General features: G+C 38.0%; 1 protein-coding gene across 1 annotated transcript in view; it reads right to left on the minus strand.

Moving 5' to 3' along the window:
- The window catches only part of SH3D19 (SH3 domain containing 19), a gene marked incomplete at both ends in the record, with an annotated part of 75,047 nt that overhangs the window by 18,891 nt on the left and 35,009 nt on the right, over positions 1–21,147 (minus strand). The window contains 5 exons of the mRNA XM_079534912.1: positions 8,632–9,630; positions 10,555–10,756; positions 10,992–11,139; positions 12,357–12,399; positions 19,434–19,474. Coding sequence (XP_079391038.1) covers positions 8,632–9,630; positions 10,555–10,756; positions 10,992–11,139; positions 12,357–12,399; positions 19,434–19,474 — 1,433 coding nt within the window. The remainder of the gene's footprint in view (positions 1–8,631; positions 9,631–10,554; positions 10,757–10,991; positions 11,140–12,356; positions 12,400–19,433; positions 19,475–21,147) is intronic.

Raw genomic sequence — 21,147 nt, forward strand, 5'->3', positions numbered from 1 at the left:
ATATATATATTTAAGGTTTATTTGCTGAACATAAATCTCACCAGCTACTGCATTAGGTACTAAGGACATCAATACTTCACATCCAAGAAAGAAAAATAATCTGGTTCCAGGGACAAACACTGCGCAGATATGAATAGAGTAGAGCTCTTTGTAAATAACATCTTTTTGATACTTCTGCTTCCATAATCGAATTAACACAAACATGTTCCAGATGCCTTCTAGGATTATACAAGCCACTGAACCAGAGCAACCGCATTACTTGATAACAGGGACCTGCAATCAGGATGGATTCAGGGAAATTATTTTCAGAGTAGTTGCTTGAATATGCTGCAAACACAATCAGCAGAAAGTTTTAATCAATAAAATCTTGCCAAAGCTTAACAGCCAGTTCTACAGAAGAAAAAAAATGCCTACAGAAACAAACAAAAATAGAAAGAACGTAAACGTTACTAATTACAATATCTCTTTACTGTAGGATACCTAATTCCCTTGAAGATTCTGCTTCATTTTTGCTGATTATAAACGTCAAGTCATGGGGAAGACTGCTTCAGGCCAAGGACACCGAGTTGTCCCTGAGCTCTGTCTGTCCCCACGTGTATCACTCATTTCTCTTCTAGACTATCCAGTCATTCCATTGGTAAAATGGGAGCAATGTTTTCTATTATTAATAAACTTTATCACTGGTCTCATGTTAATAGGCATGAGAACATATGAGCATGTAGAAGGCAGCTGTAAAAATACCTATACATAAATAAAATTCAAATCAAGAGGTTCTTTCTGAAGTACACCTTCATGTCAAAAAGCAGTATTTCATTTCTATGTTTTTAATAGACATTAACTCTTCTCCGACGTTACCAAAAATTGAAGTAAAACAGCGATGCATCATAAACATATAGGGCAGAAACTGGAGAAGTATTCTGGCCAGTAAATTCTCCACAGCATGTATTCACAGCTCCAACAGATGATTTTGATCTCCTGTGGTGGCCTTTTTATATGTACAGCTCAATGAGATGTTATTTATGGAGTGTCACAGTCTCAGAGAAGAAGCACGCTGGGCATGTCTTTAAATTCTACAGGGCTTTTTAGCAAAAAATTCACCCCTTCCCAAAACTACTGCACACTTTGAGACAAAGTTGGAAATTCTGCATTTGATAAAATCCTATGAAACACTTAGGAAAAAACAGAATCGTTCAGTAAAGTGAAGTAATGATTTCTTATAGATAATTTTGAGAAGCGTAACGCAGGGCAGCTCATCAATACTCCTGAAATCTGCGTTTGCGAATGCACATCGGACTTGAAAATATCCAGAAGCACCATATTTACTCAGGAACAAATCTTTCAGCATTGCAACTAAAAACAAAAATCTCGTTATTTTCAGCGAGGAGAAGTAGTCCAAGTACACTAAGCTCTTTATTTTATTATTTTAAAACTAACAACACCCAGAATAATTTCAGACAGAGCAACATGTAATAACAAGCTGCTGAATTACAGCATGCCAAACTGCTCTCCTGCAAACAACAAATTTGAGGTCCTCATATGTTGCCAGCAGCCCCTCTGCCCCCCCGTCCCCCGTCCCAGGGTTCATCTCCTGCTAGCCCCCAGCTCCTTTGCAGGAGAACCTCAGATTAGCACTGGTCAGCAGAAGGTTTAAGTTCCTTCCGTGAAAGCTGCACCAGACAAGAGTTTCTTCTGGAGGAGTGGAAAACACAGATCACAGCAGGGCTGCAAACAGTCTGGCAGTAAGTAGTTATAAGAAATGTGAAAATCCTACTCTTAGAGCAAGGCTGCAGTTTTGATTTTCTTTCCTTTCTTTATACCTTAGTCTGCAAGCTACACTGCTACAATTTGAATTGCGTTAAAAATGATTTGCCTATTTTTAACACTTACAATTGTGTTCAGAATGATTTTGGTGCAGGTGAAAAAATGAAATCTGAGCCAGGCTTTCCTCCCCTGTCTGCCAGCTATGTGGTAACCATACCCTACCGGCAAGGAGCCCCCTGTAGAGGCATACCCATAGAAGCTCGAGGCACAGCATACTCACAATCAGACAGGCTTGGACAAAGCAGGCAATGGGGATCTCTCTCAGTCACCTGCTGCAGAGGTGAAGGCAACTCTGAACTTGAACTGCGATGTGATTACTTTCCAAAGCCTCATTCTTATAAAAATATAGGCAGAGTAAGGCCAAACAGGAATACTCCGATCAGCCAAAATTCTTATAAATCAGATGATTGCAAGTTGTACAAAATAATTGTACAGAATTACTGTTTGTTAACTGCTGATTGTTTCTATGCATAGAGATGGTTTTCTTGACTGTCCAGCAGTTGTCTGAGGCCTCTCGATCAACAGATTTGAGAGATGTCATTTTTAAGCCTCTGTTTTCTCAACCAAGTCTGAGAAAATCCTTTTACAAACCTTAGTTTTCCACTCATTATCTTCTGTTCAGATACACTGTTGTCACCTCATAATTAGTAGGAAACTCATTAACTTGTTTGTGTCATTCCATTCCCCAGTGCTGGGTCTGCAGCAGAAATTGGTTGAGTAAATGACTGTGCAGCTTTGTGCAATGGGACTGACAGCATATCAAATTTTTATGTTGTTTAACAACTATTGGGCATCGTTTGAGCATAATTCATGGGAGTGTGAAAACAGAATTGTTAGTATACTCATTTAAACCTCTTCAGCTCAAGGAAATTAATCTGCAAGGCATTTTTCATATGATATCAACAGACTTCTATCGATCTTTCTTTATTAAAATTTTACAATGATGCTTAAAGCCTGTGTTTTCAGTAGTCTCACTCTTCTAGAGCTTTTGTTTCAAAATATTAATTGGTAACATACGTTTCTGTGCTTCTTTGTAGGAAAGACAAATAAAAGCTATGTATCCTAACACACCATATATCACCTCTTTCTTTCACTAGTTTAGGAGAGAGAGCTTTTTTCCTCATTTCCATTTATCTTTCTCATTTGAAGTTGGAAATGTTACAGAAGAAAAGGGAGCTTCAGAAAGTTATCCAACTTTTATTTATTTCTTTTGATACCACAGGATTTGGTGACCTTTCTGAAGCACTCACTGAATATTGTTCTGTCCAAACCACACACCAACAACGCAAGCGAACAGTAATATCAGAAAGTTTTACCTTGAGGATTATCTTTCCTGCAAGAAAAGGAAAGGTGATCCAGTTCCCAAATAGAATTATCAAACTTCTCACACATAACCAAGATTTTAAAAAGAGTTGTACTAAGTCTTAGGGACAGGAAGATGTTATGTGGCAACATTTATCAATACTCAGAGGCGCAGAAATACAGCAAACCACTTGCACAGGTATTAGGCATTGCTCTCTGTTCACTGCTGATATCTGACGGACTGAAACAAAAAGCAAGGTAATTCAAGGCCATGAACAAACCTGATCTAAAGAATGAATGATGTTTACAGGATACACGTGGGGCATGCAGAAGGAGCTATCAACACAATGAAAATGCACAAAGTCACAGAATTATATGAAATTTAACATTGTCTAGAATGTACCAGTAAAATTGCAAAGAAATGCAAATGAAGATCCAACGTTAAGTGTGCTTGTCAAAAACAAAATGTGCTCAATTGAGCAAAGATAAATACCTCATCCATGGTGTTAGAAAGCTGGAAAAGAGATAAATACCAAAACTGCTACTAGAATAGCAAAATGTCTTGGGCTACTATAACATGCAATGATAAGCATTTACCAGATGTACAACTACAGCATTACGTAGTTCGCAGAGATGGCTATAAATGGACCTTTGACAAACTTTGATTATAATCAAGTTTTTGGCATTTCTCTCTCAAATTGTGGGGATCCCCACACATACTTTCTATGTGTATCTAAAAGCACAATAGCTTAATATCGGCAAGCTAGCAGTGAGCTACTACTACTAGAGGTGACTAATTACAGACTTTGAAACAAAACGATGACTAAGACCAACATAAACTGCCATGTAAGAACTCAGAGACTTTTCCCACATCATGATTCTTCTTTATCAGTCAGGAAAGAATCTGGTAGTTCAAGTTGTAAGAGCCTTCAGGAAGCTCTAATTCAACCTCTGGTCCTGTATAATCAATAGATATCAAGATGTTATAATCACAATATAATTGTATAATCAATAGATATCTAGATGTTATAATCACAATATAATCAAGAGAGTTAGGCAAAATAGACAACGATCACAAAAAGACAATAGGTGGAAGAGCTTACCCTTTGACTGAGCTCACCACAAAACACCAAGAGAGGTGATCTCCAGAAGAGATCCTTCCCCTCTGGTAGCCAGCTCTTAAATAGGTCTAGGAGGGGTGGAGCCAGGCTCCACCCCTTCCAGCAGCACAGGTGAATTGCCTTCACCTGTGCTCCTCTGGCTGACTCATGGCTCACCTCAGGTGATCAATCAGAGGTTCAGGCCATGACTCAGCAGTTCCCATACAGGTCCAGAAGTGATCAGCTACAATGTTGCATGAAACCATGTACAATGTTGCATGTACATGTTGCTAGAAACCATGTACAATGTTGCATGTACATGTTGCTAGAAACCATGTACAATGTTGCATGTACATGTTGCTAGAAACCGGCTGCATAATCTGGCCTAACTTCATGACTGGTACCAGATGCTATTTGGACATACAGTGTGAGACAAAACCCAAAGACAATTCCCAGAGAGCAAGAATCACATTTTCATCCATTCTTGCTGAGTCAAGGAAGACAAATAACTTCAAGTAACCAAAAGAGTCATTGAAAGGTACACAGCAGAATACTAAGAAAAGTCGCATTATTTTGAAGATAGCTCTGGAGCAATCAACAGTTACAAATATTTTAATTCTTTTTCTCCCTTCCTTCCTGAGGAAGCAATTAAAAACAAGCAGCTGGGCAATAAATTCACAAAAGACAAAGTTACTCAAGCAGCAGTTTTTCTGAATGGGCCACAGTGTCACACAGACGCTACCATTCATGCCACAAGAAGCAACAATATATATAAATAGACAGTAATCACTGGTTTGGTCATTTTTTCTGTCCATACAAGCAGAAGGAAACTTTCATACTACGATGAAGTAAATAACTAATTAAAAGAATTGATAAACGTATCAGCTGCATTATTGTTATAACTGAAATACATAAATATGATTAAGATGAAAGAGAAAGCTGCCTTCCGCAGGTAAGGTAAGAATATCCCCAAACTACCTTTCAAAACACTTGGTTTAAATTAAGTGCTGGTCTGTCATGAACATAATCAGAACCGTATGACATCTCAGAAAAAGCAAAAGAGAAGAACTCTACGCACACAGGAAAGAACTCAAATATTTTAGCAAGATCACCTCCAGGTTTTAATTTAAAGATGTGCTTGCACTGTTACCTTATTTTCTGCCAGGGCATTTGAAAGCACGCACACCACATGCTTTAACACAGCAACTGAAACAAGTGAAAGTGACAATCTTGAACTTACCCAAGACACAGAACTTCTACTTAATTCAACTTGCACTAAAATTTCATTTCTGAGCCTTTGTAAAAAAAAATGGACTACTGAGAAAAGATTCCAACTGACTGTTTAGTGAAACTTTTAACCACAAGGCACTGCACAAATCCCAGTTACCAGGTAGAAGAGATTTATAAAAATACTATTTATGATCCCAAATATCTCAACTGTCATCAAAGCATTAACACTTCAAGATTTACAGTCCCAAGTAGATGCTTTCACATTCTAAGGGACTGACAGGAACAGGAGTAATTTCATTAGGATACAAAATGCCTGTGAACATTCTCTCTAGCCTCTGTGTCAAAAACTAAGCAGGTACTTAGAACTGGCATCAGTTTTGGCTGCTGCTGAGAAGAACCATTTTGGGGATTTTTCATTCTCAACTTCTTCTCCCTGGTGTTTCTCTTGGGCCAGCAACGAAGACAACAGGTGGGTGCAAGGTTCTGCCATGGTTTACCTCAATCACAGAGCTTTTGAGCCTCCAGTGCTCCAATAGACCATAATGACACTGAAGGCTTTGAAAGTAAACTTGATACCCCGTTTCTCAGTTTGCACTGGAAGAATCATCTGTTTTGCCTGTGTTACACTTTTCCATCCAGTTGCTCACCTCAGCTTTTACACCTTTCTCATCATCAACTGAACTCTTCACCTTCTTACTTTTGCATCAGATGTTAGCAGAAACAGTAATCTATCTGTTCCCTTCTATTTACATTAGTTTAAGTGCCAGATGCATTTGTGCTGTATCAGAAATAAAAAAAAAAGCTTGTGAATGTTACAAACTGTTTGCTTTTTGACAAAAAAAATCAGCTGGTGCTTAGTTACAAACACCACCGCCTAAAAGCCTTCCTCCCTCTCTGTGGTTACCATAACAACAAGGAGAGTGCTGTCATTTTGTTAAGTAATGACAATGACAAATATCTAAGAAATGCAAAGGTCTGGGGAACTGGGAGCTAGATTACAGCTTTTCTTCCTGCCTTTACAAAACATTTTACTGTGGATTCATCTTGTAAATCCTAAGCTGTTCCTATGGGAACAGGAGAAATAGCTGGTGTTAGTGCTCTGTGTTGCCTCATTTTTCAGAAAGCCACTGTTGTTCTTGCAGATGCTTTGTCAAGACCTAGCATGGCATTAATAATCAAGGGTATAGCATATGATCTTCAGCTCACACATGCCTGCTAGAAGTCTGGACTGAATTCTAATTTTTCTGTGTAATGAAACAATAGTGCTACCAGACCTTCTCTTTAGTAGATATGAAGGGGTTGCAGCAAAGGCATCACTTGATTAAATAAATAATATCATGGACATTTGACTCGGGAAATCAACAAACCATGATTTGAATAATTCTTCACTTAACTATGAGAATGCAAAGTATTTTCTTCTTCATTAAATAAAGAATAACATCTCAGGTGCCAGAAAGGTGAAGTCTGCCATTCATTCTACTTAATCACAAAAGCTGCCGTGTTTGTTTAAAAATTAGGCGATATTCTTTGGGATCATTGTGTGATATAACAGAATAATTATCATTAATTATTTTTTTCAGATTTGAGGATAGGCAGTCTTATGGATCACATAGCCAAAGCATCATTTTCATTTTTACACACTTACAAAAAGTATTTTCTTTTCTCATACTTCGAACAGTTCCATTTTCCCTTCAATTGTTGAACCTTTTCAATAAAAGCCTGAAAGGTTAAGTTCTCTCAGATGCATGGAAACCAATCGTAATTCCTTGTGCTTCTAACTCCTAAAACCTCCACATGCACAGTGGCTGTCACAATAGCGGTCTCCAAAAATTAGGACCATAACTCTGTTCCCATTTAGACACTGTCACTCATGCACCTCAAAATGCTTCTTCACTTCCTCAGTACTCCTTCCAGGTCTTCTGCAGCCTCTGCAGTGATCCTGGTTCCCTTTCAACCAAGGAAAGGGCAGACACAGATCCACGTTAAGCTAATTAGCTGTCCTAAAGGACATTCTGTTGCCTTACTTCAGTGCTTTTATAAGCCGCTTCAAAATTTTTATTGACCTGTACAGTTTAAAGGTGTAAGGGACTTCCTATATCTGCACTGGACTTTTTATGCCATTGTAGAATGGAAGTGATAAAATGGAGCTTCATCTAACAATATAATCCACAACTGTAAAGAAATCCCACTTACTAACAACCATTAATACTGATTTATCATGAAAACTACACAATACTTACACATCTCTTTTCAAAGAGCTGCGATGTTTAATGATAAATGAGGTAAAAAAAGAAAATAAGGCTTAAATTCACAGTTAGTCCTTTAAATATGCCTTTTGTATGACATACCATCTGTTTCAAAGCAAAACATTTTCTGGATTGCAATGGGGCTGATTAGCTAAAGCAGGACATACTTGAGTACTAAGAGGAAAAAGCTCATTGCTGTAAAACTTAGTGACAGCACAGCACAGAACCTAATTGTGTCTTAAACTACCTATATCAGAAGAAAAAAAAAGCCCCAGTTGGCCTCTTTTGCTATAGAATTAAGCAAAGTTTATGAGAGGAATACAGCTGCAGTGATTAATCCATCTGTACGAATTTTTTACTTTTTAGAAAAATCTGAAGTTGCATAACTAGCATATAGCCATATATAACACCAACACGTGAAAGAGAAACTAAGTAGCCACTGCTCAGAGCATTCCAAGCATGTCTGATTGCTGTTCTCTCTAAGTAATAAACATTGCTGCTTCCTTACATGACCTAGTGGAATAAATATCTACATGTTTACAGTGCTCAGGAGGATTCTATTGCCGAATTGCAGGCACTCAAATAAATTAGTTAGACTGGATGGCTAGAGATAAGATGTCCCAAGTTCCTGAGAGAGTATTCTGATACATTCTGGAGGCAACATCTGGCATACAGCATCAAGTCTTTTATCATTATTTTTGTTATTGCGTAATAAATCCAGCAGGAAGCCTCTGAGATTTATGCAGGCTAGAAACCTCCCGAGTCCCAAAACCCAAGTAATTTCGTAGTGATCTTGACATAATAGAAAACAAAGAATTTCATACACACATAAACTCTGTCAAGACAGGAAGAATAGGCAGACATAATTCACACAGCGTCATGCAACCTGCAAACAGAAACCCAAGTGACAGTTTTAAAAAACAGCATCTTACCTGCTGCTGCTTCACAACTGATGCTGCCTTTAACTGCACAAGGTGGACTTAGGGGCAAAACATCATCATCAAAACTGATCAGATCTCCTCCCAGATCTAGCTTACTTTGCGAAGCAGGTGCTGAGGAGTTCTCTGTGGGTGACAATTCCCCCACAGACTTGAAAACCTTCTCCTGGGCAGATACAGAAGTCCGTGGTGGAGCAGAGATAGGTTTTAGAGGGACCAATGAAAGGGCAGGATTTTCTGCAGAATGTGACTTCTTAGGAATAAGAGGCCTTGGAGCGGGAACGGGAAACTTTCTTTGTTCATGGCTGTTCTCTGCAACTGAGCCACTCTTTGCATCAAGAAAATCGCCACTGCTACTTTTTTCAAGGCCAGGTTTTGGTTTCTTTGGCAGTTCAGGTTTGCTTACAACACTACTCCCAACTGCTTCAGGTTGAAGCTGCAATTCTCTGGAAGAAGGTATTGGTTTGCTTTCTGTCCATGCATCCCACTCTCCCGAAACTCTGTCTACCCCTGGCTTTGGAGCAACTACTGGCTTCTTTGCAGGTACAGGTCTTGTGGTGAATGTACGAGGGGCAATTTCTGGTTTCTTTAATAATCCTGAGGTATCATTAGCTCCTTGGGTTTCAAAAACTTTGATCCTTGAAACAATACTACTTTGGCTCTTGCCTGTACTCATGCTGTCCGCTGTCAAGTGATTGTCTAGTAAGCTATCATCTAAGACAGACGACTGCTGAACTGAAAGTTGCAGCCTCTTCGTGTCAGACTGGTTCACTTCTTCTCCATTGTCTCCTATCTGACTTTGAGTATTTTTGACTACAGGTCTGAGATTGCTTCTTGATCTTGGCTTTGGCACAGGACATATCACAGCATTGGGATTTTCTTGGTGCCTCTGATCTTCAGAATTTTCATAAACTAATAAGGAAGTCTCATTTTCTGAAGATCTGTTCAAGAGAGGTGCAGAAGGCCTAGGAGGTTTCAGGAGACCTGGTCCTACTAACAGAAAAGAAAAGGTTTCAGTTACCTATTAGAGAACGCGGTATTTATATTACTTTTTTTATTGACAATAAGAACGTGAAACAATAGTTTTTGCTCAGAAGTGTGTTCAAGAGCTCCTTGTGAAACTGCAGTTCTCTTTCTAAAAAGAAAAATAGAAAAAATATGTAAAGTTCAGGAAGAAACTGAAGATTGCTGAAATGCATGGTATCTACATGTTATGAATTCAGAATTACTTGTTAGCTCACAAGCAGGAAGGGCATAGAAGTAACATCTTGGCCAAGGAACAGTACAGTAATTCCCTCAGCAGAGGGAGTTACACACATTCAGTCAGTTACTTTCTGGTTTTAATGTAGCACTGCTGTTATTCTGACTGGACATGGGAGCTCTACTAGCATAAAACTAACAGCCAATATAGCTGAATTGAGCAAAACAGTCAATATTTTTATTACTAAGTCAAAGACACACAATTTTACTCATTTTCATTACCGAGAAAGTTTTAAATGTAGTCTGTGAGTGCAGTGATTCCTCAGAAAAGAGCAGTTTTGCAGCAATTTACAGTATCAACCATTCACAGAAATGTAACTGTCATTCATGGTAACAGTTAAACAGATGACAGAATCTTAGAATCATTAACACTGAAAAACACATCTAAAATCATCTAAGCTAACCATCAGTTCTACTCTATGCCAATGATACCATGTCCCTCAGTGCCACACCTACATGTTTCCTGAACTCCTCAAAAGATGGCGACTCTACCACTTCCCTGCGCAGCCCATTCCAAAGCATCACAACCCTTGCGGAGAATAATTTTTTCCTAGCATCCAAATCGAACCTTTCCTAGCACAGCTTGAGATGACTAATAAAGAACATCTTCAGGAAACCGGCTAGGATTTCCATCAATGGGAAGTCACAAAAACTCACCTGGATAGTTGGTAGATTCCCCGTGTGTAGGCACACTGCTCTTTTCATTACTTCCTGGCAAACGGCCGATTAATTCCTGTGGAAAGTCAGTTTGTGTTGCAGAAGAAGTGGTATGCCTAGGAGCAGCAGCATTATTGTTATTTGTTGTATTCACTTGCACTTGATTTATTTCCTTTATCACCTGCTCATAAGATGGAGGAAGCTACAAGAGAAAGACAGAAACATTAATGCATGTCTAAATTTGATCTTTAATTTTAAACCATATATTTATTTAAAAATACTAAATTAACATGCAGAGGAGAAGAACACTGTCATAGTTTTTTATTCAATGTCATGAAAACCTAAGCAAGTAAAATTCTTAGTGATAGAACAGTTTCTCTATCTTTTTTTTTTTAACCTTCATATACCTAACACAGTTCATGTAAATCCATGCTCACCTCAGCTGGAATAAGCTCATTTGTCCTCCACTGAGCATGAGGTGAAGCAGAAGAGAATCCTAATCCTTGAGGAGCAACAGGACTTGCACCTGGAAACCAGGAGGATGGCCGCAGGGGTTCAGCAGCAACTATTGTAATTTCAGGACGCCTCAAGGTAAAGCAAAAGGGAATAATTACCTAAAACATCTCAAAATAGTTACTTTAAATATAAAAGATCAATGTTTCCTCAGCATCAAAAATCAAAACAGCTCAGGTCTTATTTATTTAACCAAAGTATCTTTCCATGGCTGCAAAGCAAATTACCCAACCTTTCTAATAAGCACTTAGGCTTCCATTCAGAACGCCTAATTAAATGCCTAAGCCAAAAAGTAGGTTTATTGGCTTCAGTGAAATAATTTACATGCTAAAAAAGCATCCAAATACAAATGTAACTCAATTAGATGGAAGAAGACTTAGTCTTCAAAGGATAATGAGAACTAATCATGCATTTGCCCTTAGTCTGCTGCAATGTGAAAACAGTGGGATAGTTAAAACTGCTTCTGGCTGACTACTTATAAGCTTGTTTACCCTCAAGACTTCTGGGGAAACCCCCCACAGTACTAAAGGAAGGGCAAAGCATGCCTCACAAGCCCTCTGGGACAGGGCTTCTTTGCTTACAGCATCTAGTATAACAGGGACCCAGAGGTACTTCCACTGTTTCATTGCTGTAACAACTGCTTTAGAGGATAAACTGCAGTGGCAGCATGGTGTTTTCCAAACACAGCCCCCAACCAGTGCTGATTAATCTAGAGCCCTGCACTGATTTTACTTTGGAAAATGAGCTTTGTGAATAGATGAAGCGTCTGCTACAGAAGCTTCTGTGTGCTAACAGAAAAACATCAGAAACCTAAATTCTAAAACATAACTAAAATACACAGGGAGGAATGCAGTCCCTTCACACCTGAAGTAATAGCAGATTTGATAGAAAGGCTATTCTGGTTAGTGATCCCCTCTCTCAAACCTTTGGAGAAACCAGAACGTGTGACAGTGTGCCTATTTTCATAGTGATCTCATAAATAGATGTCAGGAAATTAAAGCAGTTCCATACAGGTTTGCTGTCTGGTTGCATTGGCTTTTTTTGAAGACACGTACAATGCTTAAGCAGAAACAGCAACTCTTAGTCCATCCTCTGTTTAAGCATCACAGCATTTTAGTTTAAATTAAAATTAAACATATGAAAGATAACTAGAAACAAAACAAAAACAAACAAAAAACCCAAAAAGACCCCCACCAAAACAACTAGAGAAACGCATAAAAAGTAATGCTGTGATACACTAACAAGTTGTAAAGTAACATCCAATTGCAATATAAGTAAGTGCATCATACCTTCTATCCCTCTGCTGCTCACTGTGGCTTGAAGTCCGAGAAGCTATTGAAGTAAAAGAAACAAAAGTTTGGAGAAAGTTAAAACACACCATCACAGCACATAGTTGAGGACAAGAGCATAGCCCCTACCGTCCACCATAAAGGAAACAGAGAGCATACATAGCATGCGATCATAAATCCCAGACTCCACGAGACATCAAGGATTGTTTTTTAATTATTAGCATAAAATACAAGGGAAAACTTTTTTTTAAAGGTTTAGGGTGCACATTCAAATCACTTTAAGTCATTCTATGTCCAAGATACCATCAAAAGAGACAGTCCTGCCCATTTCCTTCCTTCTCGAAACATTCCTGTCTTCTGTATCGTAGTGACCCCAGAGCTGTAACTTTTCTTTGAAGTGTTAATTAAGTCTGATTTTGCTTTTGATGGCTCATTTCTAAACTTTCTTAAGATGTCTTTCCTTCTTCTCTAGAAGCAAAAACCACTAATGCAAAAAACTTAAGATATTTCGCCCTACTTTACGTTAAAAAAAAAAAAAAAAAAAAAAGCAACGTTCCCAATTAGAAATCTCTTAAAAGTTTAATCATTTGTGTATTAATAATTTGCAACACTTCAAAAATCATTGTTTTAAAGTTGTCCTATTCTTTTTTTTTTTTTTTTTTTTGGCCACATTTTTATTCAAATAATCTTCCCAATGGCCACATCATGTTCTCACTTGGATGCCTTCAATGAAAAAAGGAGATTATTTGAGGGACAAATTTTTGCATAGCAAAGATAATTTAGGAAGTGGTAGAAAATTATTGCGTGAAAGATGATGATTGTGCTGTTTCTGTGCCATCACAGAAGCATAGCTGATATCTGAAATCAGTAAAGCGTACTTGATTCGAGCATTGCACAGTGTTGTGTCAGACATACCGCTTCCATGGGGCATTTTTGATGTGCACTATTCATGAGTGCTAGAGAAAAAAAAGAAGGGGTTACAGAAAAGGAAGAGGAGGTGAAAAAGAACAAACCGAGGCTCCAGAACCAGAAAGTATGATTAAATGGGTTAATAACACAAGAATACGTGCCACAGATTTAAAAAGATGATTTTTTGTCTATTTACAGTATAGCATCTTTAAAAAAAACTAAGAACAGACTGGATCTCTACTTCCATGCTGATTTTAACAATGGGTGTTCAGAGGTCTCTCTGCCATAATTAACCATAAGGAACACAACTGGGTATGGAAAAATTCACTGTATTGCTCAACAGAGTGCGATGAACTGAAGGAAAACAATTTCTTTGAATGCTTTATTTAGCTTGAAAACATGGTTGGTGTTTGTGCTGTTTTCTTTCTTAAATGGTTACGTTGAGGAGTTGACCCAGATGCGAAGAAAATGGGATCCCTCATTTCACAGTCCCACCTAACAAAGAGGTATGATCAGGCATACTGGCCCAGACAAGAAGCACACCTCAAAGTTTCAGGAGTAACAGCCCATCTTCTAACCCAGTTCTGTAAAAATAGTTTGGCTAACACAAATAGAAATCCCCTACACAGACAAAATATCACCTTCACTTCCTTCTTCATAGATCTTAGCGCAGCAATCACATTATTCACACATTCAAGGAAACAAACAACCAAACAAAAATATGAAAAAAAAACCAAAACAATCAAACCAACCTCTTCCAAGTTTACTTTTGCAACGAGAATCGAAGTGTTAATTTTGTAAATGTATTCAATACAACTGCTTTGGGTACATCCAAATTGAAATGGTAATGAGAAATTAAAACTAATTACTGAGGGATGCAAAGCTAAGCCAATAAACCTGCCAATTTCCTCAGATCTTTTTTTATTCCTAGATAAATAGTAGATACTATGTTTTCCCACGAAACTATAAATGTAATTCTATTTATTAAAGTTATTACAACACATAAGAAAAATCTAAAACAGTTCTTTCCTAAACAGAAGCTACAAAACTATAGCGAGGCATAGACAACTACGTAATCCATCCAGCTCCAAATATCAAATAAACAAGTAAGTTCACTTAAAAGCAACACACTAAAAATATTCACATAAAAATAACATCATCAGCAGAAACAAACATTTTATCTACTTTCAAATGTGCCCATTCTTTGTTTGAAACAAAATCTCCCAGGCACTTCTGGAGTCAAGCTCCTTTCATCAATATAAATATTATATTATCTAATAAAAACATATATTTTTTAAGGACTTGGACAAAATTCTTTCCTCCTTCCATCACTTTTTTCCCTCTTTTTGCTTTCCTGTTTTTGTTACAACCACACTTTCAGAGCATCTTTTGTTTTGGAAACTCTGAAATTCATATTAGAGCAGAGGCGCAAACTATTGCATCCTCTGCTTTCGAGTGTTCCTTGGAGTTCCAAAAATGCTGAAGAAAAACATAAACTTTCTAAATAATTCTTGTCTGTGGACCAGCACAGCTTTTATTCCTTCACTGTCAAAAGTGAATTTAAATTAAAAAAGTGTATGAGAGAAGACATGAATTTTTAAAGCATAGCACATACTTCATTTAAAAACAACAAAAAAAAAACCCACACCATTTTTCTGGCCATGTGGTCCTTTCACACCCTATTTTTCACTCCCTTTGTGAATTGGTTTGAAAAAGCAGGCTATTCATTTTTCTCCAGGTTTCAACTTAAAACATCTTTAGGCTTAAAAAAGAAAAAAACATTTTCATCATCAGGAGAGTCAATAAAAAAGTATTTCAGTGCTGATTTTCAACAAATCCCTCCACTCTCGCAGTAAGAAATTATGTGGATGACAAGTGTCAATATATCCACATCACACATTTAGTGGTTTCTAAATAAAAGGTAACTGAAATGGTTAAAGAAGGGTAAGAAAGGAAAATCCAGTTTGCAAACCTTTCCTTCCACCTTTCCTTCTTATAATTCTACTGGTCTTGAGAGAAACAACATCAAACCAACCCATAACACTGCCACTAGAAATACAAGTACGTATTCCTGCTGATGTCAGTGAGGCTCCAAATATGTTTAATCTGTTACCAGGTAAAGGATTAATAGTAATTCTCTAAACAGAAAACGGATGAGTGACTTACAGATTCATTCTTGGTACATATTTCTTATAAGCAGTATTTAGTGGCTTGAGCCCATTATTTTTGTTATGTGCAGTGAGTGGTAAAGCATCCTGTTTTTGCTGCACAGTTACGTTTTAATGGGTTTTTCAACTACAGTTTCTACTCCAGGTTATATTTTTCAAGCTAATTTGGTATTTCACTTACATCTGAAACACATACAGATAATGGGACAGGAAGCAATTTCAACTTTGAGCTCAAGATGCCTGTAAAAATAAACTTTCTAACAATCTTTATACCACAAACTCATCTCTATTGCAGTGATACAGATGAGATGGCGACAACAGCAGTTTGACACGTATTTCTGAATCTTTTGAAGAGACCTGAGCTAGAATTTAGAGTATTCCAGGCAACTTTTTTAGGCAATCTAAAGTTCATTCAGGGATCTGCTCAGACTCCCTCCTGCTGTGTGCTGAGTGCTTGCACAATAGAAACGATACAATAATCATATCTGTGCATTTCCATTAGTAAAGTATATGAAATACTGAACAGTTTTGTCAGTGCAGACTGTTTTAAAAGCAAGTTTCATCTTCTATTGAAGATTAGAATCTTAACCTCAAATACCCAAAACCTTGCGAGAAATGAAACTTGAAATTTTTCTGATGATTTTTATCTATTGTTCCTTCCAGCAGCTCCGAGTAAACATGATCCTTCCTATTAACTATTTCAGTTAATTCCAATTAATATTATCAATGGGCTTTAAAATAATAATATTCCTTTCTGTAACAAGTGTGTTACTATTTAAAAATACAGTTTCTTTCAATGCTTTCCCAATACCAGGCTAGAATTTTCTACCATGGATAATAGTAAATATATAGACTATTAGACTGAGAAGTTATCCTTCTCAGCTGCCTGGGTGGACAAAGGTTATTCATCACGGTATCTCAGAGAGAGCCATAATTGTGAGCAAACATTCCTTGCTTTAACTACTATTTAATACAGCTGAAGAGCTGTCAGGCTGATTCCAGGTAAGAGGACACATCTGAGGTTTTTGCAGTACTGAGGGTGTTACACAGCTGCAGAAATGCTTTCTTCAGGGAAAGCTAAAATGAGCAAGTTCTTCTCGCTAAAACCAGAAAAATTTTATTTAATCTAAGATCTTATTACACTATTCATAAAAAGTGGAGCTTCAAACTAATGAGACATCTTCATTCATCTCTGAAACAGCTGAAGTACGTTTCTTGACACAAGGGGGAGGTCTTGCTCCTTTTCTTCTATTTCTGTTTCCAGGCACCTCAGGAAACATCAAGCTGTTCAACACCAGTGCCAGGCTGAATTGATGCTTGAATGCAGCTACAAGAAAAAGGGCTGCCCAAGTCCCCTTCCAAAGACTAACTTTGGTCCCCCCTGTTGAAACAACAATAGCACTAGTAAGACCCCACAGTAAGTGAGCTCAGAACGTTAAATATTAAAAAAAACCCTCATTTCTTTCTGTACAGCTTTTGTTCATTTCATCTCCCTGATCCTACTCACACTTTGGGCTCAGACCTCAGGCAGCAGGAGGGGTAGGAGTGTGCCACCCCCAACAGCAGTCTCTGTTTCCTGCTCTTCTTTGTATAACTTCACTGGCTGACCTGGACAAAAACCACCAGGTCACATACCTTATCACAGCTGAGCAAACTGCTGGGCACCACAGAGGCTGACAGTGTGACTGAACAAAAACTTTTATAGCTACACATGTAGAGCATGACTGCAGTTTCACTCAAATTTGATAGTAGAATTTAATGAAGACACTTCACTCCTTCCCACACCTTCCCTTGGGCTGTGTTCCTGCCTGTGCACCATTCCCTACATTATGCCAGCCCAAATGTTTGTGCAGATGGGGAGAGAATGAGGTCACGGAATTGATCTTGTTGGGAAAAAGTAGGAGCCAAAAGAACCCAGGAAGCCCCGAAGCACGACAAAACAAAAATGAAAAACAAACCAAATACACAGCCAAAAATAACTGCAAAACCACCAAATGGGAAGACATAGCCTCCAAGTATGTGCAAGCTGTTACACATCCTTCAATCAGCCACATATTTGCTTAGGACAGAATGAAAATGGAACAAGCTTGTAGGTTTTTCCAACATTTTACGGCAGCAGGCTTGTTTCTGCCAGCCTGTTCTGGAAGAGTGGAGTAGTATGCAAAAACACCATTGCCCTTTGTCTCATCATAGCAACACTTAGCTTCTTTTTACTTTTTTTGGCATGTTCCTGTCTCAAGTGTCCCAGGAAATAGTTCCATTAATTTCAGTGGGAGGTGTCTGTACTGGTATGCTCTTGGCAGAGATTGTCATTAAAAATCAGAGGCAAATTCTGAAGAGTTCAAAAGTGACTCCTGAGCACATCTCACAATTACATGTTTGATTTCTTCAGACGATTGCTTGATTTATCAAACAGTTGAAACAAACTGACACCACCTTTCCACTCAGCATTGCAGTCAGCACAGCCAAAAAGGAAAATAAGTCCTCTCCTTCTTCAGCCATAAGATGGGAAGAGACTTACCAGTAAGACAGGTAAGTGAGCTTAAGTACTGTACACAAATTGGAAGACTGATACCCTGCAGATACCTACCATGTTTCTTGAAAATGACAGATAAGCAGATCACAGAAGCTGTGATTAAGGAATAACAATACATCTCCAATGCTGTTAGAGAGAACTCTTTTTCCAGACAATATTTCAACTTTTCCACATAAACGGCAAGCAGAGTTAGGAATTAGACAGGTCCTATTTTTCATTTAGATCCATCCATAGTATGGTTAGTGGCACGCATAAAACCAAGGTTTCATGTGCAACGCCTTAAAACATGCATGGAGATTTTTTTCTATCATGCATGGAGATTTTTTTCTATCATGCATGGAGATTCACGCATTATTTAGATTTTATGGTCATTCACCTATTACTATCGTTAAATATATTAAAATACAACGTTACATATATGGATTCACAGCTTCTTGACTAGATGTATTTTTTAATTGATTGCGCCTCAAAATGAGGCATCACTTGCTACTGCATTTTCCAAACTGTACTTTCCAACTGCTTAATGGTCTTTCAGACCATTTACCAGCTAGAGGAGATCTGGAGCTTATAAAGTCTCTATCAATTCCTCACTCAGTGACAAAAGGCCTTCTGTGATCTGGTGCTCTGTTTTTCAGCTTCCTATTTATGGCAGCAACAGCACAGATAAAGCACTGCATTTTAACTACAGCATCATGGAGACTTGCCCTAAATGAAGCATTCATGATCTCCTTTCACTGCCTCCAATCCAATCCATTCTAATGAGCCCCCAAGTAATAGATTCAGAAGAAACAGATCAGTAGCACATACACTAATGTATTTTTCCCCACTGTTTCTTCACTGTGAAATTGCAATCATGGACAGAAATGAAATACAAATGTGAAGTGGAAAAAAAGAAACAGTATAAAATACTTCAGAGAACACAGTTGAAGAAATTCTGTCTGGAAATATCAAGAGCAGGGAAAGACACATCAAAAAAATAAGGAAAAAGAAATTGCCCTTTCATTCAAGATTTAGAAACAATTTTTTGCTTTCAGAAATAAATAACATGCATGCATCTAATCCTGTACCCAATATAGCATACAAACAGTGCTGAGGATTTCTCCTGAAATGAAACAAGCTTCTCATTTGTCACATGCCTAAGAATTGAGCATACGTAACCCAAGGTCTTCAGAGATGGATCACCACAGTGCACAAATGCTCTGGTGCTCAAATAAGAAAACGTTAGTAACTGGCAAAAAGGAACAGATCATCAGCAAAGCAAAAAGAGGGAGTAATACAAGGCAAAAAAAAAAAAAAGTAATTACAGTCCATTCTCCCCACCCCCAAAGGCTGTTAGCAACTTCCTTTCCAAAGTTAACTTTGACAGTTCAACTTACTTTTACAAAGTTAATCCAGTTACTGAAAATGACGATGAAGCAATTTTAAAAAGCAATAACTGTCAAGAAGAAAGAAAAACAGACTTACATCTCTTGATTGCTGCTCTTATGGATGACAAGGGTCCTTGGCTTAATAAAGAAAAAAATAAGTGATTACTCAGTGGTTAGCATCTCAAAGAGAACAACTAAGCAGCATTGTGTAGAGGATCCCTATACACTACACAGGGCTTGCCAAATTCATTCCCAGCTACCTTAAAGAAACACATTCAAACCCCTATGCAGAAAAACAACCATACCCTACACATTCCAATGCTAACCAGGTTACAGCTCAGCTTAAAGATTCTTCAAAAATAGTAAACCATTTTTGAAAAGACATTTGTTCTCTTGATTCTGTACTGAAGTTCATATTCTGACTCATTTGACTGTGACAACTGGAAAAGAGCCCTTGTGGGTGTGCATATTCTCAGATTATTAGCATTTAATGACTTAACATCCCCATAAATAAATAAAACTTACACAGCCAAGCAAACACCTATGACCCCTCTGCTAAATATTTTGAACGGTTAGTTAATATCTGATATCTCCACTTTCAGATGAGGTTGCATTTTTCAGTAATAACTTGGTGGGTGGGGTTAGACAGGAATACAACATGACCAAAAAGTTGTTGACACACAAGGACAGAAAAATGTTTTCTTTTGCCAGCTCATCTGCTTTCTTGGCAAGACTAAGGCTTCTTACGACTCTCTCCTGAAGCTCTTACTTAAGAGATCTAACAGCCTTTAGTAACTTTGCAAAAGTTACTTGAGATTATTATTCCAGGAAGTGCTGCTAACTTGAAAAACATGATATTAATTAACGTGCCACACGTAAAAAGCTACAGAGGAGTTTTTAAAAAAAAGCAACAACAAAACTACTTCAGAAAAAGCCTATTTCTTGCAACACAAAGGATTAAGAACACTCGGAGAGACACCATCAATAGAATACTCGGCCCTTTCTAAAGGCTGCAAAACAACTTTATCAGATTCAGTGTAAGACATTAATTACCAAAGAAAGACATACCACCTGAATCAAGCCTTTTCCAGAACCACCACCCCTGCAGCATTCATCAGTGGCCACACCAGCAGGAAAGTTACAGAGAAGGCAGGAGCAATTTGTAGTGCTCTCTCCACACTCAGAGCAAGCGTGCCACACTCAGACTGTCAGTGCTTGCTTTGGCTGCACACACACTTCCAATGCAACTGCTGAAGACTGCAGCTGCATCAGTGGGAATAGGGGATTTGGAGAAGAAAAAGGCACATGCAAAGAACAAGTGTGAAAAATGTCCTTCTTCCAAAGACTAGGAACGGACGTTGCTCTGACCAAACTGTCTTTTGAAATAATTTGGCTCACCTAGGATAAAAGCAAGGTTGATCTGTCTGCTTTCACTAACAGCTCAAGAGTAGCTTAGTCCCTATCAGTGCAGCATTAGAATACATTTCCAATCATATTCTACCATACATTCTTAGCAGTAAAGGGATCTTCTCTTTCAAAACGCTCCATGATACAGCTCATCTTCAAGAAACATTTTAGTTGCATGTTCTTCCCTGATTTAACTCTATCATGTTTTTTTTCTTCCTTTTAACTCAACTCTTTCTTTTCTATGTCTATTTTTGCAGCACTGTTCTTCTGTCTTCATTGCTAGGAATAACTGCAATATTTAGGGCTTTATTTTTATTATATTTAATATCGGGCAGGAAGGAGACTGAAGTCTGCTACTATGAATCTTAAATCTTTCGGAGGAGCAAATACTTTCTATACTCGGA

This window comes from Tetrao urogallus (genome assembly GCF_951394365.1).
Source record: "Tetrao urogallus genome assembly, chromosome: 4".
Lineage (NCBI taxonomy): Eukaryota > Metazoa > Chordata > Aves > Galliformes > Phasianidae > Tetrao > Tetrao urogallus.